This window comes from Aspergillus bombycis, assembly GCF_001792695.1.
Source record: "Aspergillus bombycis strain NRRL26010 chromosome Unknown contig00002, whole genome shotgun sequence".
Lineage (NCBI taxonomy): Eukaryota > Fungi > Ascomycota > Eurotiomycetes > Eurotiales > Aspergillaceae > Aspergillus > Aspergillus bombycis.
The window spans coordinates 578183-602676 of record NW_019170004.1 but is presented as its reverse complement, the minus strand read 5'-3'; the positions used below and the strand labels follow the sequence as shown (position 1 = coordinate 602676).

Sequence of the window (24494 nt, the reverse complement as noted above, 5' to 3'; positions counted from 1 at the left end):
AAAAAAGCAGAGCGAGGGAGTCAAGGCATGTGGGGAAATGCACCTATCCTAAGGATCGACCGGATTCGCGCGAAGAGGCGAAGAGGCGCGTGGTTTAGCGCACCGGTCGCGAAAGGGATAGTACAGCTGGACCCGAACGTAGACGACTTCCCGTTCAAGAAGACAGTATCACCCACCAAGAAGGTTAAATAATTGTATAAAAGGAATCAAAAATTAGTCTTCTTCACTTAGTTCCGTCTTGAACTAATCATGCAAGCCCCGAGAACGAAGAGAAAGTCGCGGGGTGGCTACTCAGTCGCGTTTTGGGTTTAGCGTTTTTGGTTTTCGCGTTAACAACCGTCGAGTCATGTTATTTCCTAAGTTCCGCCTCGGACAGTCAAAGTTCTTCCGAGCTCATGCACATCGTCGACCTACAACATGGGGAGGAAGGAGGCCGTCGCAGCTGCGAAACTAGCTCTCGTCAATCCATGGAAACAGCATTCATGGCGTCATTATTTTCGTGCCTTACTTCGCCAATGTTCTTACCTACCAGACCCCGTTGCGAAATGTAATCTGCATGACTTTGTTGTTCAAAGATTTCGACGTTACGTGATAGAAGAAAGACGTCCATGGATCAGATGGAATGCCGAGCGGCAGATTATTCTCTTTAATGAAGTAAAGGATACCCTATCATTACTGAAGCGAGCGAACGCAGGGTATTCCAAACCACTCGAAAAAGTCATCCGAATGGCGTACGGACGAAAAGGGAGACGGAGGAAGGAATTACTGAGCGCTTTAATTGCCCCCGATGTTCCTGCAAATAATACAGCTGTGGAAGAGGCCCTTCAACAACCCGAAAAATATGAAGATGGCTGGGAGCCCCCATCAATCGTGAAAGAGCTTCTGAAGTCTCAGCAGAACAACGGGATTCTCTCGCAACTAAACATTCGCCAAGTGAAACACCTTGAGCCACCTATACCGAAGAAGTGCATCTGGGGAGATGGAGTGGCCAAGTCACGAAGGAGAAATATACGGAAGGATTGGTATACTGATGTCCTCGACCACCTCCTTCCGCCACTACCTGACCCCGACCTAGGCATCTTGAAAGGATTGGTTTCAGGAGAAATGCCATGGAACCCACCCGAATGGAGGGTACCAGTGAACCTTTCCGAAAGACAAAAGAAGATTAGGCGATTAACCCGCAGTTATCTAAGAACACTATTAAAAGATGGTCCTGTAAAAGGCCCGACATTCAAGCCTTACTCCAAAGGACGCCCTCATGTCATAACGCGACGATTTATGCAAAGGATTTGGAGACGCACACTGTGCCTGATCCCACACATGGAGTTCGACGGGGCTGCTAAAAAGCACACCTTCACATGGGACCCGGCCAAGCCGACGCTTAGGCTAGGTATTCCCGGCGGACCTGAAATATTTGAGGACGTTGATGAACAAGGAAAGGTGACTACGACGCCAACTGGTTTGCTTCCTGGTGGAATACGGGACAGAGGCCGCAAGCCATTCCGGGAGACGCCCTTTGAATTGGGATTAGAACCCAAACATATAATCAACGAGCAAAGAAGCAACCGCCCACATGACCTCCTCGATTTTGATGTCAAATCCAAAAGGTCATCCAGAAACCCATCCGAAAGACATTCGCGCATGCTGTCTGACAAATTATCCAGAAAGCGTGACCGTTAGGCATAGACTTGAGGTCTTCTTAATTCCAAACACCACGATTATTCATCGAATGAAGGTATGACAACACCTCTGGTGTAAATACGATATTTAGCAACATGAATTGTGCAGGGTTAATCAACACCCTGGAAAATCTGTAATCAAACATATCCTATTCCCTGATCAATAATAGTCAAAGTTGCAGACACGAAGGGGCAACCTGAGAGAGAACGACTGGGCCTTGTCGATTGTGAATCGAGTGTATTTCTACCAGATACCATAATTTCTTGTGTGGTCAGGACCATACCAATTATCACAAAATCTTCTCTTCTATGATCATTTTAAATCGCCCTATATGAACACCTCAACGTACAGCATACTTACCCACTAGAAATGAAGTAACCTGGTGCGGCTGAAAAGCTCCCTGCCCTGTCTCTCTCCTGACCGAGCATCAGCCAGTTCAGAAGCAGAAAAAGATCACCTATTCATATGAAGTCAGTAACCATTATGTCCCAAGTTCACGCTCCGATGATCCGTTGGCAGTCGCATTATGGCCATCAGTTCGTACATTAACTGGAAAAGCCCGCCTCCTCCAGATATCGCTGCACGTTTAGACTATAAGCTGCTATTACTGCAGGTATTTCTAGACTTCCCACTCTTTCCCGTCAACAAGGGGATTTGGGGATATCCATTAATTGTATCCTCTCCTTAAGTGGTCCGATAAATTGGATGGAGCCTGATACCCCTCCAGCGTCTCCATTTCCAAGCTGCTTGGACCAGATGAAAGATTTGAACATGATCCTACGGCAGTGCTCCATACAAAGCTTTAATCCGACGAGCGATATAATGATTAGGCGGGTGAGTAGCCTAGGTAATGTTGACCCTCTAAATAGGAAGCACCTCTGACAATATACTTGTATTTAGCATGCGTACTGATGTTTGGTACATAGCTTTCATAAAATAGAGATTGCTGAGCAACACTCCCATCTTTATCCTAGAACATACCTGGTAAGCATTATAGACTCGGTCGTCAGTTAGGGGAAACTTACTTCATTTCCTTACCGCCACGACAAACAAGCGTGGATAGGGTAGCAGAACCCGACCATCGATTAACTTGGGATACGCACTCTCCAACCGTTTCAGATACTCGCTCAAAAACGCTTCCTTGTCTCGCGGCGACAATGGATCAACATAAGGTCTTAACCCGGTGCCCTTTACCCACTCCACGATGGCTTTATGATCCTCAAGTGAGTGGTAGTACTCAGTTCTAAATATGTTCACCTCAGAAGACAAATCCTTAAGTTGATCATATATCTCCTGTGGTGACTGAAAGGTATCTCTGCCAACAGTGCTGAGAGTGGCCGCCCAGGGACCATTAGTGGCAACCTCCCTCATCAGGACATGGGAGGGCTCCATCAGATTGTCTGGCACTTGAAAGGCAAACACTCCTCCAGAGGGCTGAGTCTCCATTAGGCCCTTAATGACTGCAATCCGCTCTTCCTTCTTCAGCCATTGGAAAACAGCATTGGAAAAAAAAAGATCGACTGACGGAGGCGGAGAATAGGACCGCAGATCTTCGACCCTGAACTCATAGGCTGGGAGAGACGCCTTTGCTTTCTGGATCATGTCAGGTGATGAATCTATTCCCACGATATGAGCATCAGGGTAACGAGTCGCCAAAACGGCGGTTGAATTGCCCGGTCCACAGCCCAGATCAACTACTCTTCTTGGGGCTTGGAGAGGAACCCGAGCAAGGAGGTCGCGAGCCGGCATAGTTCGCTCATCTTCGAACTTCAGATACTGAGTGGCGCTCCAATCATTTTTAGACATGACTCTTGATGAGAAGGATAGCGCTCTATAATTCGATGGCTGTGTGAGGTATGACTTCCCGGAAAGCAAGGCGCGTCTTGTAAACAACGATTGAGTATAGGTAAACATGTAGAACGATAAAAGGTACTAGCCTGGCAATGTCGTCACAGGTGTCGATTTTTTTTGAGAGGCCAGATTCTAGTTGTAAGTCTTATCAGCCTGAATTAGATACAATGAATGTTGTTAGATGTCGATGGGAATTAGACAATAGATATAGTAGTATTGTAGCATTGCTAGCATTTCTGATTGACGGAGTACACTTGGATAAGTAGCGAAAATCGGAAGTTCCGGATTTAGCTTAATGGCAAATCGGACCAGCTCTGAAACCCGAGCAATCACTACAGGCCTGTTTCACTCCGATTAGCAATCAATAACGCCGTCGCTCTATGATTTCTTTATTATTGTAGACATGCATACTGGGGAAGCTGGTTTGTGGGAGTTCATCAGGTGCGGTTACGGCTCCCAGTTTCTCATATCGGAACGGAGCAAATATCAGAGTGCTCCGTACGTACGAAGTATAAGGGTCTTTGTGGCAAGGGTAAAGAGACATTATACGATCGACAGTCAACCTCGAAAGCTATAGGAATGCTCATTATGATGCACTTCCTAGCATCTACTAAATACACAAACTTCTCTAATATGATATCGATCGACTTAAAAACTCCCGTTTCTGTGCAATGTATGGGTCGTTCTTTAATTAACACAGCCCCTTTACCCCGCGAAGCCACATTGTTCCTTCCCTCACTTGTCAGCTGTCATTCCCAAGTAGAAAAGTATTCTCAATAATTGTCTGACTTAAGACTTTCGACTTCCCTTCTGTATTTATCTCTCTTGGCTTGCATACCTGGCTTCAGTCCACATACTGTTGTACACCTCGTAACATTACTCATCATGTCTGACCAGTACGGTAGCCATCAATACAATCAGTATGGGGCACCGCCACATAGCAATAATCAGTATGGCGCATATGGAGGTCAGCCAGGGAACTACCCTGCACAAAACCAATATGGGCAGCCTCCGCAGCAAGGCTACTATCAATCTACAGTATGTCTAACTTGAGTGCTGTCTTCCCTCCCTATACGTACTTCTTGGGACCATGCATCCACTGCGGCTATCGCTGCATGAGAGTGGACCTATTTCTTGGCTTCTCACTATCGACTAACACTTTCATGTTGCAACTTATCTCAGCCTGCGTACGATCAGCAACCTCATACCCAATATCCCTCGTACGGCCAGCAGCAGAATTATCCCCCACCCTACGGTGCCGGCCCCCAACAAGGCGGTTATCCTGGCGACTATGGCCACGGACAAGGCTCGTATATGAACCCGCCGCAAGACGGTGGCCACTCCCCCTACCCCAGCAACAATCTCACCAGGGTGAGAGTGCTTCATATTACGGCGCTAGCTCGCAGTCGGGTTACGCTTCTCACCCAGGAAACGCCCCTGGCCCGGCGGGACAGGAAGGAGAGAAAGGGCTTGGTTCGTCGATTCTTGGTGCTGCTGGGGGTGGTTTCGTTGGCCATAAGCTTGGGGGCGGACTACTGGGTACGGCAGGGGGTGCATTGGTTGGAGCTGCAGGCGCGAATCTAGTCAGCAAAGCGTACGTCTGTCATACATGATCGTTATTTGCTGAGTATCGATTAGATTCTGTATGCTAACTTTGTGAAACAGTCACAAGAAGCACAAGAAGGATAAAAAGCACAAGAAGGATAAGAAACACCACAAGCGCAAGTCCAGTTCTTCGAGCTCTAGCTCGAGTTCAAGCTCCTCTTCCAGTGATTAGGTGGCTTATAAGGGGCAAACGATGTGGTAACACTAGTGATACTTTGCTTTTGCATTATCATGACCACAAGACCAGGAACAGAATATCTTATCTGTAACAGACGCTGGTTGTTAGTGTTGGTTTGGTTTTACCAAAGCTTTTCGTTTTCGTTTTATGCATGTCCCTATCCTTAGCTGAACCAATATAGCAGTAAGAGACAATGTACGGCCGCATTCCTTGGTTGCCAAAATAATGGCCACATGCCTCCATGTGGCAGTCTACTATGTAGAAAAACACTCATTCCCGCCACTTGAACAAGACTGGGAGCTTAACGTAGAGTAAAACATCAGAGAATCAGGAAAAGACCACATGGTCAATGACATCAAATATAGTAGCCCCATTGGTCTTTAATATACCATATCGCCACACTTGAATCCTCTGCGTTGGATGTTCAATTGTTGACAACTTTGAAGAATAATCACGGGATAGATGACGCCGTTGAATTATTTTGCACTTTAGGTTTTACGGGCTTGAGCCGATGAAATACCGAGTAGTGTCCCCGGATGGTATGACCCGATAGCCTCCCTATACCGTGAACGTGGTAGTAGACGGTTCTTGAGAAGTTAGGAAGCTGTCGGATAAGGGAAAAAGCGGATAAGAGGTTGAACCTCTTAAGCTTGCGATGACAGAAGTGGCGAATTCATGTGCTGTCGGTAGCTACGTAGTGCGAAAAAGGTAATATTGGTGTAGACATGCACAAAGTACAACTACACTTGGCGGACAGGACTGACGAGCTTCGGTTTCTTTTTTCATTGAAGTACGTACTAGTATTGGCTATCCCGTGGGAAAATTCCATTTGAATAAGATTGATTGGTGGGTTGGTGTCAAGTGGCAACCTGGGTTAGGCAATACTACGAGTATGACACTGCTTGTAATCATTGAATAACTTGTCATTTGGTGGTTAGCATTAGAAGAGTAAATGCTGGATCACTAAAACAGCATGGATTATAGGGGTAAGGAAAAAAGATAATAATAATTATTATCATTCTTCTTCTTCTTCCTGAGGAACTGTCTAGAACGACTATGGAAGGATGGCACTTCAACCATGCAACATATGGTGACGGGATAATTTTGATTACGTTGTCTAGTATGAATCACAAGCAAGGGTGATTCGATTAAACCTTGGCTAAAAAGAAAAGAAAAATAGTAGTAATGTAAAACTTTTCAACAGTGAATTTATGGGTCAAAGAAATGATTCGCTGGGTGGTTTTATTAGCTCATAAAATTTTACTTTCACAGGAGGAAGAAATTTTTTTATTCACATTCCCCTTTTGTTTCTCATTGCCACTCATCTCCGAGGTTTTCGCGGGGGATAAGGATAAGGAATGGGAAAAATCCGGAGATTTGAACTTAAGTGTGAAGGATGGGACGAAAAAAAGTCAAAATTCGATGGTCGATAAGGGATACTGACGATAAGGGTTTTTTTTGACTTTATCATTTCTCCGTCTGGAGTTCGACAGATCATCAATGCTGCATAGTCTTGCATACGCCCTTCCCCCGTGTACATATCACAGGCATTAACGCAGAATATAACCTGCCAGGATGAAAGCACGCATTCAGCGGTGTGATTTAACTCTCATTCAAATTAGCGGTGATGCGTCGTCTTACTTGGCTGCAACCTGTAAGCCATCGTTTCAGCCGTTGAGTTGCGACGAGTAAGCGGTCGACTTGTCGACCCCCGAATGTATCCCTGTATGCTTTGTTTATCTTTTTGTCAAAGAAGTATCATCCGGGCTCCGTGTCGTAGAACATTCCATCTCTGAAGTACTCCTAACATCCCCCTTTCAGTCGGTCATCTACTGTAGGTCCCAATTCGGCGGGGAAAAAAAAGATATAGACCGCTGGAAGATATTGCTGCTTGTGCTTATGAGAACATGAACCAGACAGTTGTTCAACCTATTATCTAGTCGCTTACGGCGGCCTGAATGACACAAATCATTGTGATGTACAACTAGTATGTATGCCAACGTAGCAAACGCTGAGTTGGGACAATTCAATATCAGCTCAGCCATCCATACATAACCTGCAGCAGGTTTGAGATGACGGAAGAGTACGGCGAAGGCTGTCAATAGTCCATGGCTCTGGTCAACTCTAAACGTCTTGTGTTTCCTCGTATTTAGTTCTCCTTTTTTTTATTTTTATTTTTATTTTTATTTTTTGTTTTGACCCAAAGAAGGCTTCGAATGTCTAGAAACTCGGCTGCGCCACCTAAAGTCTGGGGGGAGCGATCTGAGGGTGGCGACAGAAATAGCACCAGCATCTGCAGGCCCAACACATTCGGGAACGGACACTAATCGTGGTGGATTAGCCAGTGTTGCATCCCCGGATTCATGCCCTGTCAGGGACTGAAATACATTAGCCTATCCCGCTAAGGATAATCAAGGGATGCACGCTATCCTACCGCCTGTAGGCTTAGTTGGAGGGCGGAGGGATGCCATTCAGCCTGCCGTCGTAATTCTGTAGCCGCCTGTGATTCCTAGTAGATATTGATCAGGAAAAAGGATTCAAGGATTTTCACTACAGAGTACAAAATCCCTTGTCAAAGGAGCTGACGACCTTGCTATCAGAGAACGCGAACCATGTTGCCCATTTGCCCTTGCCCGAATAATGTTGTAGTTGCAATGCGGCCAACTGGCGGACACAACGGCTTCCTCATAGTAACTAGTAGTCACTAGTACTAGTACCACGAGTACACAGTAGTATTTTAGTCGCCTCAGGCCGAAAATTATTTAGCGAATCCGCGACGCCTATCAATCATTGGCCTTTCCTTCAAGGCAAACCCCGAGGGTTTCTTCGGAATCTTATTCATAACCGTCAAGATTTAATTCCCAGGGTTCTTTTGTCGCATCCTCGGGTTGTCCGCCTAAATTGGCGAGACCAAAAAACCAGAAAACTCTCTGGTCGGGCGAGACGACGGCTTTGCCTATCCCACCAGTGGACCAATCATCAGCCACTGATTGATCCCAACGCAGCCACGGGCCCTATCGGCTTGGTTGCTTCGACAGCCATCGGCACTAACCCCGTTCCGGGTCTAGCGCGGGACGGTGGGAGAAAAGAAAAAAAATTTTGCAATGGGTTGCCTCTCTTGGAGGGTTGGGCGGCGAAAAAGTAGTCCACAAACCGATAAATATCATCCATCCCCATCCACTTTTTTCCCCCTCCTCCTCTCTCCTCTTACCATATCCCCTCCTATCTCCTTCAAAGAGGTCTGGTCCTCTCTTTTGTGAAAACTTTTGTTTTTTTTCTCGTTTGTCTTTTAGACAAATCAAAAAGTTAGATTTCCCTTCGGCCGTTTAGAGCGTGTTCTGTGTCTGCTTCGTCAAGACACAGTTTTTCGTGGGCCGTCACCTCTTATCGAGATACCCTAATAGAACGCTTTTTGACCGTTCTTGCTTTTTTTCTCTTTCACATTCTTCCTCTTTTTCGAATTTACGAGTTCCGACTTTCTTACGCCCAAAATGCCTGCTGCTGCTGCCTCTTCGGTTCCTGCTGTTTCCAGCAAGGAGACCGCTCAGTCTCTCTCTGTCCTCGAGGACTTGCTCAAGAACCTCAACATCTCCTCCACGCAGGATGAGGTTAACGCCGCTACCGACAACATTGCTCACCTCCTTAGCGGTCCTATCCCTGAACAGGCCCTCCCCCTGAAGTATGTCGACACCCCACTTCGAGAGAAAAATCTTTTTCTCGAATCAGTTGACTAACGCAACCTAGGCTCGCTGAAGATCTCAAGAAGCAGCTCTCTAACAAGAAGGATGCCAATGCCCGCCAGCGCGCTTGTGACGCTATCCGGGCCGTTGCTTCCCACGCCACCATCGCCCCCGGTGTTGAGCCTCACCTCGTGACTCTTCTCCGCCCTGTCCTCGCTGCCGTTGGTGACAAGATGACCAACGTCAAGGACGCCGCTCAGAGTGCTGCCATTGCCATTGTCAAGGGCATCAACGCCAACGCGGTCAAGGCCGTCATTCCTCCTATCCTCGAGTCTCTGGAGTCCGCCCAGAAGTGGACTGAGAAGCTGTGCGCTCTTGAGTGCCTCAACTCTCTCATTGAGACCGCCCCCGCTCAGGTCTCTTGCCGTGTCCCCGCCCTGATTCCTGCTGTCTCCGAGGCCATGTGGGATACCAAGGCCGAAATTAAGAAGGCTGCTTACTCCACCATGGAGAAGGTCTGCGGTCTCATCGTCAACAAGGATATCGAGCGCTTCATTCCCGAGCTCATCAAGTGTATCTCCAAGCCTGAGAACGTCCCCGAGACCGTTCACTTGCTCGGTGCCACCACTTTCGTTTCCGATGTCACTGGACCTACCCTCGCTATCATGGTCCCCTTGCTTGACCGTGGTCTTGTCGAGCGTGAGACTGCCATCAAGCGTAAGTCTGCTGTCATCGTCGACAACATGTGTAAGCTTGTCGAGGACCCTCAGATCGTCGCTCCTTTCTTGCCTAAGTTGATGCCTCGTCTTACCCACAACCTTGACACCCTGCCCGACCCTGAAGCTCGTGGCAAGACCGAACAGGCCTTGGCCACCCTCAGCCGTGTTGGTGATGTCAAGGATGGCAAGATCCCTGAGATCTCCACCGCTGGTGACATCTCCACCGTTGCTGGTATCCTCAAGGAGATCCTTTCCCCCAAGTTTGACGAGCAGATCAAGCAGTCCGAGGCCGTCATCAACTACGTTGGTGCCATCGCTGGTCAGCTTGTTGACGAGAAGGTCGGCGAGATTGAGAGCTGGACTCAGAACGCTCTCCCCTACATCATCGCCATTGTCGGTGAGGAGGAAGCCAAGTCTGTTGCCGAGACCCTCCGCAAGCGTGCTTCTCCTGATGCCGCTGCTGAGGATGCAGTCCTCTCTGACGAGGAGGAGGGTGAGGATCTGTGCAACTGCACATTCTCCCTGGCCTATGGTGCCAAGATCCTGCTGAACCAGACCCACCTCCGCTTGAAGCGTGGTCAGCGTTACGGTCTTCTCGGTCCCAACGGTACCGGTAAGACCACCCTTATGCGTGCTATCAACAACGAGCAGCTTGAGGGTTTCCCCAAGAAGGATGAGGTCAAGACCGTCTACGTTGAGCACGACTTGGATTCTGCCGATACTGAGCAAACCGTCATTGGCTGGACCATGAAGAAGCTCCGCGAGGTTGGACTTGACCCCAAGCAGGAGGAGGTCGAAGCCAAGCTCGAAGAGTTCGGTTTCCTCCGTGAGCAGCTCAACGGCCCCATTACCGCCCTCTCTGGTGGTTGGAAGATGAAGCTGGCCCTTGCCCGTGCCGTTTTCGAGAAGCCTGATATCCTGCTTCTGGATGAGCCTACCAACCACTTGGACGTCAAGAACGTTGCCTGGTTGGAAAACTACCTTTGCACCTCCCCTTGCACTTCCATCATTGTTTCCCACGACAGCAAGTTCTTGGACAACGTTATCCAGCACGTCATCCACTACGAGCGTAACTTCAAGCTTAAGCGTTACCGTGGTACCCTGAGCGAGTTCGTTAAGAAGGTTCCTTCCGCTCGCTCTTACTACGAGCTGGGTGCCTCCGATATGGAGTTCAAGTTCCCCGAGCCCGGTTTCCTTGAGGGTGTCAAGACCAAGGCCAAGGCCATTATTCGTGTCTCCGACATGACCTTCCAGTACCCCGGCACTCCTCGTCCCCAGATTACCGATATCTCCTTCCAGGTGTCTTTGGGATCTCGTATTGCTGTCATCGGTCCCAACGGTGCCGGTAAGTCTACACTGGTCAACGTTTTGACTGGTGAGTTGATCCCCACCGCTGGTGAGGTCTACCAGCACGAGAACATCCGTATCGCCTACATCAAGCAGCACGCTTTCGCCCACATTGATAACCACCTTGACAGCACTCCCTCCGAGTACATCCAGTGGCGTTTCCAGACCGGTGAGGACCGTGAGACCATGGACCGTGCCAACAAGATCGTCACCGATGAGGACGAGAAGGCCATGGACAAGATCTACAAGATCGAAGGTACCCCCCGTAGGGTCATTGGTATCCACTCCCGTCGTAAGTTCAAGAACACTTACGAGTACGAGTGTTCCTTCCTGCTGGGTGACAACATCGGCATGAAGAGCGAGAAGTGGACCCCCATGATGACCAGCGACAACGCCTGGATTCCTCGTAACGAGATCATCCAGTCCCACGCCAAGATGGTTGCCGAGGTTGATCAGAAGGAGGCCCTTGCCAGCGGTCAGTTCCGTCCTCTGGTTCGCAAGGAGATCGAAGAGCACTGCGCCCAGTTCGGTCTCGATGCTGAACTCGTTTCCCACTCTCGTATGCGTGGTCTCTCCGGAGGTCAGCGTGTCAAGGTCGTCCTTGCCGCCTGCTCTTGGCAGCGTCCTCACGTCATCGTCCTGGACGAGCCTACCAACTACCTCGACCGTGACTCTCTGGGTGCCCTTTCCAAGGCCATCAAGACCTTCGAGGGTGGTGTCGTTATCATCACTCACTCCCGTGAGTTCACTGAGAACCTCACTGAGGAAGTCTGGGCTGTTGTCGACGGAAAGATGACTCCTTCCGGCCACAACTGGGTTCAGGGCCAGGGCTCTGGTCCCCGTCTTACCGAGAAGGTCAATGAGGAGGACACCTTTGATGCTATGGGCAACAAGGTATGTTCAAACTTGCATAGTCAACATCATCACTCGAACCCCTCATTTTTTTTTCCTTCTTTTTCCCCCTTTCCGCACCCCAATTCTCAGCTTCTTCTACTCTTGGGTACAATATTCTAACTTCTTCAATAGATCGAAGCTCCTAAGAAGGCCAAGAAATTGACTAGCTCCGAACAGCGCAAGAAGAAGAAGGAGCGTATGGCTAGGAAGTAAGTTTTCACAAGCTGTGAGCCCATGTTCTCACGAAATGCATGCTAATCTCTTGCTACAGGAAGCGTGGTGAGGATGTCTTCTCTGATGAAGATGATTTCTAAACGAATAATTGAAAAGAAAGCGAGTTGTTCTAAGGGATTACTTTTCACTCATGGTTAATATTCGAATGGCTATTGTAATGTCCTCGATAGAAGTTATGATCGGATGAATTTACTTTCCATTAACGGATTTCAAATGCTTCTTTTCTCGCGGTGCCTTGGCCCTTGCTATTGCTTGTAGAATCCTTTGTAGGCGCAAATGGTAACTAGTATTTGAAGAGTCAACTAACAGATGCTCGCGCTGCCTATTTGAAGGCGAAATGAGACACTATCCAATACGGCGTATACTTCATTTCAGTCTGATAACTATTTTACTCACTTTCCGTTGACTGAGCCAGGTTTCCAACTGAACGAAGGTGGTCCCTCAATTATGAGACGCCTTCGCCTTAACCTAATCCGTTTATTAGCAAGCTTCAGTGTCCACACCGTGTTATACTTGAAGTCCCGAACATCGGTAAAGATAGGAATAGCATCATTGACTATATGTCTTTTCCGAGGCTCTATAGATCATGGGGATGCCGACATCTGGTATAGGCTCATCTGCTTGAGCTCTATGAAGCCATATATTCGATTGCTTTAGGTTTCAAACACTATACCATGTGTAAGTCTGTTGAGCTAATCATCTTTACCACGATACCATACTGTCCTATGACACCACTTGTCTCAACTATATCCCATGTATCTATCATCTTCCAGATCCTTTCTACTTCTATTCTAGCCATCATCTACTGTCACTCCCATGCGTTTTCACCGTATTCCTTCCTTAACCATATTGAAGATGAAAGCTCAAATGAGTCGCCCTAATTCATTAACAGCACTTAAAACAAATAACTGGCGTGGTATCTTATGAGAACCACCCACTCCATCTCCAGGATATGAGTGTCCTAAAGTTCAGGTTAAGTCAAACTTGAGTGCAGGAAGATTCGCCTCGTGTAGCAAATACGGGGATGCCGATGGGACATTAGTCTACTCCTAATCGTATGGGTAGTATCTATGCATCTACGGATACTACTTCCGTGATCCCTACTCCTGTTCCGAGTCATTGACCACGCATGTTCGGATAGAGCTTGGGTTCAACAGTCAACTTCAGAAGGTACCTTCTCTAACAAAAAAAAACAAGACAAGGCTCAGTAAAATGTCCACCCGAAGATATTACGAATAAACCAATCATTTGTGTGAATCTCCATGCCGAAGAATCGAGAAACACGTGGAAATTTGGTAGTAGAACCGATTCACTTACTCCAGTTCGCTAGTAAATTGGGCGCAAATAATAGACTCAGATTGTCTGATGTGCCTACCTTTTTACCTGCCTGCTTGGACTACTTGAACTGTTTGAAGTTGGGATGACTGAAATGCTGGAATTACACAAGATAGGCCTAAGTAAATTGACAATAGACTACCAATTCGCGGATACTGTATCATCGGTTAAATCAATAGTTAGCCTCAGATTGGATTCTTTCGTTTGAAGGAAACAATTACTCCCCTCAGGACTTCATTCTTAAGTAATGTTATTTACCCCAATATCCAGGGACTCAAATGAGTCAGAATGGGGAGTTGGTTCGTCATAACAATCATAGTACACTTATATACTAGTACGGAGTAGTACTATCAGTGCGTGTTCATATTGCACATTGGATATTTTCTCGGGTGCGCCATCTGTGGAGCTCTTAATGCCACATCCCAGAGCCCCCACCACCGCCTTTACAAATTTTTGCCTTATCGATAAATATGCCTTTTTTTGGCGGGGTTTTATTAATTGAGCGGCATCGTGGGTTCCCATCTTCAGGCTCATTCCACTCATATCTACTAGTCACACCCTTTACCTTATAAGACTCGACGTCGATGGTGTGTGGGGGGCTGTAGCATGTTATTTTGAACATATTGCGTCAACCCAAGAATTCATATTTGAATCCCTCGTTCTCACACAACTGAGGGGCCCATAACGTTTATCAAACCGCCAAAATTGAGAGTTTTCCTAGTTGGTCTAGAAGAGAAACCGTCTTCCTTGCCAGTTTGAACTTGACATCCGTTTTCTTAGCAACTAGGACTCTTAAAAATGGCTGAGGCTTCGATTGCTTACCCCGCGTCATTAGACACGCTATATGATGAAGCGTCCTCGTTGAAGCAATTATATGAGCCTATCCGGTTAGCAGATGCTGAGATAGTTCCAATCTTACAGTTACCTCTCGCAAAGGCTGTCTTTGGCCACGATTCGGCAGATGAGAGTACTCTCGCTCGTGTATCTAGCGGAGAAATCTCGTATACAGCCTTTTTGACAAACAAGACGAAGTCTATATCTCAATCGCCACTAGATGGCCTGACCTCTGAACAGCGGAGTTCGCAGCTGCTTCACATTGGTCTAGCAGCCCTCTTCAGTTTTCTTCAGTCCAATGTCACTGGCCCCCCACTAAGCTTCAACCCTGCAGAGCTAATTATTCCGTCCACTCTGCAAGCTGATCCGACATGCCTGAGAGCCGTCCGAGCGCATATAATTCGCGGTCTCTCGGTAGATGGTGAAGCAGCTTATAAGTTGACTCCGAATGTGGAGCTTTTCGCTGTTGCGAAGGCTATCCTGGCCGATACTGATGTTCTACTTACGAATGGCCCGTTGGTTGCTAGGACGGCAAGAATGCGTGTCAATTTTCTTCACCAGAAGATGCTATCAGAAATCACTGGCACGCTTCAGGATGCGATCTATTCCGACATGGAGCAAATTAGCAGCATTTTGTTGAATGGAAATACTGCTGGCTCAGAGAAAGGGAAATTCCTACTCGAGAGAGCACTTATCCACACTCATCACGGCTTTGATTCCAAAGCCAGAGCCGATATCGACAAGGCTGCATCAGAACGGAATTTCAAATTTGCTTTAACCGGAAAATTGGGCAAAAGAACTAAGTTCCAAGAGCGCGATATCAGTCAACTTGTCATCATTGCGAAGAGTGCCGAAGATGCAGGAGATACGAATATCAACAACTCAGGTGATTCTGAGCCCTCGGGGCCGAAGAACTTAGACCTCAACGATGATACCCTTCTGGAATCTATATCTTTTACGAAGGATGAGAAACAAGAGTTCCAGAATAAGCAAGTTACCGTACAAGAGGAGTCGACGCTCCCGCCAATGCTGGCATCTCTTGATCCCGGGAATCAGCCAAAGCTCAACCCTGTGGACTCCGCTATTCTCCTAGCTCTTGCGGCCGCGATAACTAACACTACACCAGAGGATGGTCTAACTCGAGAGGAGACACACCCCTACGCCACCCGAGTCCTTGAGGGTGGTAGCTCAAACTGGCAGATCTACACACAGGGTCTTCTAGCTCGGAGCAGAATTGAGGGCTATAGGGCTCGAACTGTGGAAAGATCGGTTTTGCAAATGCAAGCTCTTGTGGATCAAGTCATTGCCGACACCGCTACCCTCGATAGTCAAGCCACTTCTACTGTCGAGGAACCTACTACATTCCTTCCAAGACCCGAGAAATCCGAATCCGCGTCAGCTGCAGAGAGACTCGAATACATATGGCATCTGAGCTTCTCCACCAGGTGGGATCTCGAGGCTGAGTTGGCAACTCGTTGGGTCAATCTCGGAGGATTGCGTACTGCTCTGGAAATTTATGAGCGTTTACAGATGTGGGCGGAGGCTGCGCTATGCTATGCCGCTACAGAAAGAGAGGAGAAGGCTAAGTCCATGGTTCGCAGACAACTCTACGAACCTACGAACAAAGAGCTTGAGGATGAAAATGAGAAGTTTGAGGGACCCGAGCTCTCGCCTCTACCTGCTGATGCCCCAAGACTTTTCTGTATTCTGGGAGATCTTGACTCAGACCCAGCCATGTACGAGCGCGCGTGGGAGGTCTCAAATAACAGATACGCCCGCGCTCAGAGGTCTCTGGCTCGGCATTACCTCACGTTGAAGCCACCTGCTTTGGAAAAGGCAGAGGAAGCTTTCCGCAAGAGCTTGCAAATTAACCGTCTTAACCACGGCGCTTGGTTCTCACTAGGCTGTGTACAGCTTGAACTACAACGTTGGGATGATGCGAAGGCCTCATTTACTCGGGCCGTCCAATTGGAAGAAAACGATGCTGAATCATGGAGCAACCTTGCTGCAGCTATTCTACAAACACCTCAGCCAGATGAATCCACGCCCACTGCTGTGGAGCAGCTGCCAGACGAAGAGCGCGAAGCGGAAACAGAAAAAGCGTCGGAAGATCCTCACAAACACAAGCGCGAGGCCCTTGCAGCCCTCAGTCGTGCGGCTCAACTCAAGAATACAAACTCTCGTATCTGGGACAACGTGCTTACGGTGGCAGCTTCAATCCCTCCTCCGTTTACCCCGTTCCGTGATGTTATAACCGCACAGAGGAAACTCATTGAGATTCTTGGGGATAAGAAAGGCGAAAAAGCGGTCGATCTTCCGGTCTTGGGCATGCTTGTCGATCACCTTACCACTGCCTACGAGTATGAAGAGCTTGTAATCAAAGTTGACAATGGCAGTGAGCCTCCTCAGCAACTCGTTCGCAGTGGTACAATCGCTGGCCAGATTCTGTCTCTGCTGGACAACTCGGTTGTGCCACAAATCACCCACTCTGCCTCACTTTGGCTTCTTGTTGCCCGCGTTGAACAATGGCGTGGACGGCCGACGAAAGCCTTAGAAGCCCATGAAAAGGCCTGGCGTGCCACCGTAGCCTCGTCAACACAGGGGGCATTCCAGATGGGTGATGAGAAGAAGTGGATGGAAATCGTACGTGCTACAGAGAAATTGGTCCGCAATGGGTATTCTAAATACGGACCTATGGACAAAGAAGGCCAGGAAGATGCAGGTGAGGCTGAGCTCGTTGCCAAAGATTGGAGGTTTAAGGCTCGTAGTGCAGTGAGGGGTATTCTGGGCAAAGGCAAGGAGTTCTGGGAGGATAGTGAAGGGTGGTCGCAGTTGAAGGAGCTGCAGAGTGAGGTTGGAAGTACATAAGCAGGCCTCCTATGTGATTAAGTTTTCATTTTCATTATAGATCGGTACACAAAATCCCATTTCAGAGACTACATACACTGCCACTTTCCCTTTTATATCCGAGTTCGGTTTTCCAATGGCCTCTACGAAACACGGTTGAGAAATCACTTCCGGAGCAGAATGGACGAAACCCGATTCTCCTCGGTTATAGGTGGTCATTTCTTCAACGTAGGAAACATGTTGACTTCTTGTCAACAAGCAGAGAGAGGTCTGTAACGACTATCTGCTGAAAAGCTGCTTGATATCGAGGTTGACCACGACCCTCCGGTACATGTACATAAATGCTTGCTCTGCTATGAAAGCAACGGGCTCCTTTCCACTGAGATAATCTTGGGTAAGGGATGGTTCCCAGGTTTGGAGACATTAAGCCAATGACGATCTCACTGCCTGGAAACGTCGACTGCAGTGTATGCAAAGGTGGCGGTCAGTTAGACCGGACTTCATCGAATGTGGGGATCTTGCCGGACTCGTAATGGGCTAGGAGGCTGTCCATATCCTGGTCATTCATCTGTACAAGTTCGCCCAGGCCCCAGGATTCACAGACTCCAGACATCCTGGGTAAAATGTCAGTAGAGGTTTGTAAGGTATCTTGGACCACTTACCATTTCATCCTTTTTGGACCTTCCTCTACCTTGGGAGCTACCTCCCTTAGCTTTCTCCGCAATTTTCCCACATTTTCTATTGCGGCGCCCATATTGTCGGGGAGAGTGTCGGCGATTTTCTTTCGTACCATACTCGCAAGCTTGGGGCCATTTCCATTCGTGCTGACCATCACCTGTAACGGGCCATCCCGATGCACACTACCGAAGTAGAAGTCACATTCAGGAGGTACATCGGCGATGTTTGCGGGTATTCTCTTCTCTTTACACAGTTTCCATACACGGGTCGAGGCGTCTGGGTCGTCAATGGCACAGAGAACCATATCTGCTCCTTCAAGGTCTGTTGGCTCGAAGTTCCGATCGATGTGAGATACTTGGCCCTCGGAGACCCGAAATGCTACTTCATCGTTGAGACCAGAGGCAGGACAGACAACCGTTACTTTGGCATCGGCGTTAAGGGCATGGAGGATGCGACCGGCGGCTACCTATGCTCAGCATGTAACCGGTCAAAACGTATTCCAAATATATATAGTAGTTGGTTGCTAGCTAAAGGAGCTTACCTCCCCACCTCCTACAACCAAGACATGTTTGTCTTTCACCTGCCAGGCAACAATGAGAGAGCCTCCTCCCTGGACTTCAGGAAATTTCCGCGGCATATTGGAATTGGTGGAATTGGGCTTCGATTAACTATCAGCAAAGCGGGGTTTATCGAAGTGAGGTTGGCGGGGACTTCGGTACGGGGAGCAACAAAACCCCGTGACGAAAAGCTCCAGCTATTTTTCTCTCCAAAATTTTTTTTTTCTTTCTTTCCCGTTGCTCATCGTGGGCTCCCCATTCTACCACCACCTTGAACCTTCCCCCAGTCCCTTTTCCATGCCTTATTCTAGCACATAATTGCATCAAAATGCGGGGAGTACAGATTTTCTCTGGGACATCGCATCCCACACTTGCTAAGGTGGTCTGCGACCGGTTAGGGACTCAACCTGCCCGGGCAGACTTAGGTAAATTTGCCAATGGGGAGACAAGTGTAAACATTGGTGTCTCAGTACGGAACCAAGATGTCTATATTGTCCAGAGTGGCAGTGAGAAGATTAACGATAGTGTCATGGAACTCTTGATCATGATCTCTGCCTGCAAAGGAGGTTCTGCGAAGTCCATCACAGGTATGCTCACCAAATCCAGTCTTTAAATATCTTAGCTGGCTAACTTGCGCCTTATTCTAGCGGTCATACCGTATGCTGCCTGCCTAGTTTGACTATCGCACAATTGATGCTGACCTAGCCGAGGTATTTTCCATACTCTCGCCAATCTAAAAAGAAGAGCCACCGTGGTGCCATCACCGCCCGCATGCTGGCAAACCTCCTTTCAGTTGCTGGAGTAGACCATGTGATAACATTGGACTTGCATGTGAGTCACAAAGCAATTGGTGACAGTGTAATGTCTTTTCCTGGACATATTTCTCATCAGGAAATATATAGGCATCCCAGATGCAGGGATTCTTCGGCAAACCCGTGGACAACCTGTTTGCTGAACCCTATATCGCTCGTTGGATCCGCATGAATGTTCCTGGCTGGAAAGAGGCAGTCGTTGTCAGCAAGAATGCTGGGGGCACCAAGCGTGTTACATCATTGGCGGACACCTTAAAGCTCAACTTCGGCATCGTCACTACCGATAGGCGGCGGCCCAAGATGAATATGGCTATGACGGACAGCACCGTCTTCTTTGATTCCATAGATGACGACTGCACGCCCGTCCAAAAAGAGGATGATCCGTTTGTACTTCACGTACAGACTGGAAGTCATAATAATTCGCAAGTCGAAGAGGTGCATAGGTTATCTGATAACATGGAATCATTGTTATCGGCAAATGCCTTGCTTCCAGACATTCTAACAGGTGCTCGACGCCCGTCAGAGCTAGAGGCTGCTCACGGGTGTACGGATGTCCGAGTACACGACGTAATCACTGGGAGACTCGTAGAGGGTCACCTCGTCGATGATGATTATCCTCCAGTCGACTCTATGCCTGCGTCTGGAGACACTACACCCGGGCAGACTGTGGCAGAAAGCTCCGATTCTATTCCTGACCCAATGGCGGAATCCTTTGTCTCCACCACGTCTTCTTTACCGGGCGACCATGCTCTTGGCGGCTCGTTTGATGCTGCTGAATCATCTGATGAAGAAGGTAGTGTTGGACGAGCTATCGAGCGAGAGAAGACCATTACTTTCGTGGGCGACGTCCGTGATAGGACTGTGTTCATCGTCGATGACATGATTGACAAAAGTGGATCATGGATTGCTGCTGCAGAGACTGTTGTGAAGAAGGGTGGTGCTAAGAAGGTCTACTGCATCGCAACCCACGGACTCTTTGGAGATAAATCCCTTGAGCAAATGGAAGAGTGCGAGGCGATTGACTACATTGTAGTGACCAACACTTTCCCCATCTCGGAACAGATGGTTAAGAAATCGAAGAAGTTGGTCGTCATCGATATATCGACTCTCATCTCAGAGAGCATTAGACGCCATCATTATGGTGAAAGGTAAGTTTATCCTTCAATTCACGGCTGTACTGGGGAATCCTAACGCTTGCTGAAGTGTTTCGGCACTTTTCCATCTGAACGACTAACGTGTATTCTTCAACTACGCCTTTTTCTATTCCCATGCTTTTGGACGGGGTAAAATCTCGCCATCGTGCCCACTACGGTATAACATGAACTTGACGCATTGATTGATGATGACTTCAAGCGAGTAACGACCTGAAAAATGATGAATTTCTTATCCTCTATACCAGATGGCGGTTACTTGCTTTCACTTCGCAGGCTTCTGCTTTCTCCCGTACAATTATGGCCGTACATCTCTCATGATACCTTAGGCGATTTCTTTCTAACAAGTTTCAAAACCGTTGCCCTATCTGGGCATCGATTCAACATACTTATCTCAGCATCGCACAAACGACCATTTCAGGTCTCGCTTCAAATAGGAAGATTGGCCTCCTATGGCTACAGATGATGTGGCTTTTGTTTATGCCTTGTTACTTAGTTGTGCTTTGATCTCATTGGGAAGCCAATAGCCGGCAAACCATAATTTTACTACACCAGCGATGCAGTCCACTTTGGGTACTGCAGGAACATCTTGAAAACTCACAAGATTGTTCTTAACGGAGCGTTGGGAGAGCAAATTCGGTTCTGTCTCGCTGTCTGCTCTTTGTGTCAATCGACACGGGGGATAGTTAGCGGCAGGGCTGTCGAGGAGTGAAGGCACCAGTTTCTGAAATTTTCGTATTTCATGGCCTCGGCCAGTGGAACTGGTGCAAGAGAACATCTCGAACATTTCTGTACTTGCATTCATCGTAGTCTCAAATCTACTTCCAAAATATATCTGTTTTGTGCCAACCTACAAGTCCTTTCTTTCCTCTCTTTCTTGGGCTGCACAGGCTGTGTCTCGCCTTTGCGTAGTTGAGTACGGATAGATATCAGGGTCATTCTTTGGTCTCCGCCGCTCTCAAACAATTGGTTGAGCATTGGCGCAAGTAATGAGCCGAACTGGTCTTCGTTGCTCGGAGTCAAGTAGGCGGCAGGTTTGTTAGGTGGTCTGACTTCATTGTACTGTGCCGTTCTAGACTTTTGGCAGAGAGGTGTGTATGTGACGTCGCACAGTAGACCTGAGCTCGATCGTTGTAGCGGTGTACCCAGTTGAACGCCATTCGAATTTACAAGAAGTCGATCCGATCCGATCCAAAGTGAATCGGTATGCCTGCGATCGATGTCATCTACTGGTCTTTGCTCGATTGAGATTCACAGGAGAAGGTCTGACCCATCTAGTCATTCACTTGCTACAGCCATGTGGACACACAATGTGTCCTCGAATCAGCCGAGTCACCTTGAAACAGGATGTCAACGAGACTCTGGCATCGGAGAAATGAATTGCTCTGCGGGTCACCACAAACAAATATCATGAGAATTGGTACAGACACGACGCTATTACTTCGGGTAATACGACATACTATCCTTTGTGTGAAAAGGGAGATTACAGGCGATTCAGGGCAGGCGAGAAAGGAAAAAGAGACCTGTCTAGCACAAAAGTACCAGCGGGACGCGTGGGTCATTGTTCGAAAAGGAACCAACTCCGCGGGAGACGGGGGGACACACTAACAAGCCAACGAAACCTACCGGGGCACAGGAATACGCCGGGGAAGAGGATCCGGTAGATCAGCGCAGAAGTCGACCAAAGGTTCGAATTTCAACTTGGATGTCACTGTTTCTCAATTGGGCAACGGGATCGGAAAGGATCACAACTAGCTCGCTTCCTCCGTGAAGGTTCTAAGCGGGCATGAGTGAGGATAACCGACTACCCTCGTGAGAATCCAAGCAGCGTCTACGTAGTACCTACAACCCCAATGTGTCCTGATACGGCGACCGGCGTTAGGGTACCCCGTTAGCCTCTACGACGATTCGGCTGAAGTGGGATTGATGAGATATAGCGTCGTCCATGCGATGTCATCAATGGCCCTAGCGCCTTGGTGTGGAACACTGTCAGGTCCGACAGGCTGGGTATTTGGGGGCTTTGGACGCTGTGCGCACCGCGTGCGCATTTCTCTTGTCGGTTCGAGACCCAATTTTCTTTTAGTCCTTTTTGGTCCTGCCAAAGTCAGGCCGCTAGAACTAATGATTTGCTGATAATTTCGATCTACTTGTTTTAGTGGTCCAATACGACTACAAACCCCCCCCCGAACTAGATTTAGGGCCTAATTAGCTTACAGGACTGGAGCTAGTGGAGGTCTTACACCTTCGGCTGCGCGCTGAGGAACCCCCTGGTTTCCCGATTCTTGGAATTGGTTGACAGGTCAGTCTGCCGGATGTTAAATGACTGCCGGCTTTTAAGTTGGAGAAGAATTTACGACATGTTTGATTCCAATTGTTGCCACCGCCCAACGAACGAGGTAAAGTGTCCGCCTCCACTACCCCTTTCTCGGGTCTGGGTTGCACATCCTATGCGCTGGTGGCTTTTGACAGCACTAAGCTGGTACTTAACTCTATTCGTACTGGAAAGCCACCGACTCACGAACCCGGTTGGCGGGTCAGTGGATCCTCTGCAATTGTCCGTCGCGATCAGCTAACTAAGATCAGCACAAGAGCGAGGGAGAGGTAAGAGTGGGTAAAAAGAGATAAAGAAAAAAAAAGAAAAGAAAAGATCACATCACATCACAAAAATTTGAAATTCGGCAAAAAAAAAAAATACAAAACAAAAAACACGAGAGAAAATTGGCGCCAGATTATACGATATTCCAAAGTGAGATAACCTTTCTTGTCGGGAGGCACATCAACTATACTTCATAATGACAGACTAGTACTGCTAGTCGTCTTATATAGGTGTGATGCACACACAAACATACATCGATATGCACTACATACATCCAGACCTGCATGGGAATCTCATCTGAGGATGCATATCACGTGTCCGGAATGGGATGTATACTCCGGACGTCTCTGATTGCTCCCTTCCAGAACACCTAAAAGGTTTCCCTGCATCGTCAGCATCTCACCGATTCATGGTGGAGCAGTTAAACTTCCAGCCTGGGATGCTAAAAGACCGGGGGCCTCGGTAAAGGGGTGCCGGTGCAACTCGGTGATACGGTGGCTATAACATGGACAGGGGAGACCCTTCTTCTACAAGCTTCCTGATGGGACAGCGTGCCTATGGGGATGAGCCCAAACAAGTCAGATACGACCAACCATGATGTGGAATTGGGAATTGAGGTTTCGGGAAGGGAGTGCGAGAAAATTTAAATTGGACTTCAAAGTTTCTTATCCGTCAAAAATCACCTGCTCAGAAAGAAATTTCAGGTAAATGAAAAAAGAAAAATAAAATATAAAAAAATAAAAATAAAAACCCATCAAGCCATGGAAATCGGGACTGTGCTAGGGCCAAGGGAACCAGTGTGGGAGTGGGAGAGAGAAAATGATGAAAACTATTTGTCACATGGGTCCTGAGTTTCTCAGGTTACTCTAACAATAATATTAAAAATATACTAGTTAAGACATGACTAATTATTGAAATAGAGAGAGGGGAAGAGGCAGGTGGAAGAAAAAATCAAATTAATAAATCAAAATGGAGGTAATATCGCTATAAATACATTAGATTCAAGCTATCAAAAAAAGAAAATATACCCCGTCAGTATGGATCTTGGGAAGGATCCGCACGCCAAAAGTTCCCAATGCACTGGCACTGGGAAATCCTTTTTACTCCTCCAATCATCAGTATCCGATTCTTTACTTTTAGGCCCAGATCCGTGGCCCTGGTTATAGCTGCGTAGAGTACCAATAGTCCTGTCGCCTTTGTCCGATCCCGGCTATCTCCATCGAATGATGATCTTCGAGATCTGCGACATCGTGAGCCCCAGACCTATCCTAAATATGGTAAGAGAAGCTCCAGGGTTCCCGGACTATCGCATAACTTTCCAGCTCCCCGGGCGCCCTCTCATACCCACTTTCTCTGATCCACTGGCGATATATCACTTTACTGTCCACTGTTCAGTTAATGATGATTGGTCTCCTTCCCATTATTGACATCCATTGTTGGGCTCTTGCCAGATTTCCCCGTCGTGGCTTTTGTTTTTCTTTTTGTTTTTGTTTTTC

General features: G+C 47.8%; 7 protein-coding genes across 7 annotated transcripts; 5 read left to right on the top strand and 2 right to left on the bottom strand.

The window, feature by feature from the left end:
• Positions 1 to 417: 417 nt before the first annotated feature.
• On the top strand, positions 418 to 1680 carry ABOM_000625 (uncharacterized protein; the record flags this gene model as incomplete). Its single annotated transcript, XM_022527755.1, has 1 exon — positions 418 to 1680. One exon carries the CDS (start codon positions 418 to 420, stop codon positions 1678 to 1680), a length of 1263 nt encoding a protein of 420 aa, XP_022394357.1.
• Positions 1681 to 2506: 826 nt separating this feature from the next.
• Positions 2507 to 3486, bottom strand: ABOM_000624 (trans-aconitate 2-methyltransferase; the record flags this gene model as incomplete). The annotated part of the gene is made up of 2 exons (XM_022527754.1): positions 2507 to 2650; positions 2719 to 3486. The coding sequence occupies 2 exons, from the start codon at positions 3484 to 3486 to the stop codon at positions 2507 to 2509; spliced, it is 912 nt and encodes a 303-aa protein (XP_022394358.1).
• Positions 3487 to 4416: 930 nt separating this feature from the next.
• On the top strand, positions 4417 to 5308 carry ABOM_000623 (putative glutamine-serine rich protein MS8; the record flags this gene model as incomplete). Its single annotated transcript, XM_022527753.1, has 4 exons — positions 4417 to 4569; positions 4714 to 4902; positions 4986 to 5125; positions 5197 to 5308. 4 exons carry the CDS (start codon positions 4417 to 4419, stop codon positions 5306 to 5308), a joined length of 594 nt encoding a protein of 197 aa, XP_022394359.1.
• A 3497-nt stretch (positions 5309 to 8805) lies between these two features.
• ABOM_000622 (putative translation elongation factor eEF-3) lies at positions 8806 to 12268 on the top strand (the record flags this gene model as incomplete). Its single annotated transcript, XM_022527752.1, has 4 exons — positions 8806 to 8993; positions 9059 to 11954; positions 12087 to 12163; positions 12226 to 12268. 4 exons carry the CDS (start codon positions 8806 to 8808, stop codon positions 12266 to 12268), a joined length of 3204 nt encoding a protein of 1067 aa, XP_022394360.1.
• A 2053-nt stretch (positions 12269 to 14321) lies between these two features.
• ABOM_000621 (TPR domain protein) lies at positions 14322 to 17225 on the top strand (the record flags this gene model as incomplete). The annotated part of the gene is made up of 1 exon (XM_022527751.1): positions 14322 to 17225. One exon carries the CDS (start codon positions 14322 to 14324, stop codon positions 17223 to 17225), a length of 2904 nt encoding a protein of 967 aa, XP_022394361.1.
• A 463-nt stretch (positions 17226 to 17688) lies between these two features.
• On the bottom strand, positions 17689 to 18519 carry ABOM_000620 (bifunctional precorrin-2 dehydrogenase/sirohydrochlorin ferrochelatase MET8; the record flags this gene model as incomplete). Its single annotated transcript, XM_022527750.1, has 3 exons — positions 17689 to 17818; positions 17867 to 18348; positions 18424 to 18519. The coding sequence occupies 3 exons, from the start codon at positions 18517 to 18519 to the stop codon at positions 17689 to 17691; spliced, it is 708 nt and encodes a 235-aa protein (XP_022394362.1).
• Positions 18520 to 18767: 248 nt separating this feature from the next.
• ABOM_000619 (ribose phosphate diphosphokinase subunit PRS1) lies at positions 18768 to 20485 on the top strand (the record flags this gene model as incomplete). Its single annotated transcript, XM_022527749.1, has 5 exons — positions 18768 to 19026; positions 19087 to 19096; positions 19150 to 19270; positions 19342 to 20399; positions 20455 to 20485. 5 exons carry the CDS (start codon positions 18768 to 18770, stop codon positions 20483 to 20485), a joined length of 1479 nt encoding a protein of 492 aa, XP_022394563.1.
• Positions 20486 to 24494: the final 4009 nt, after the last annotated feature.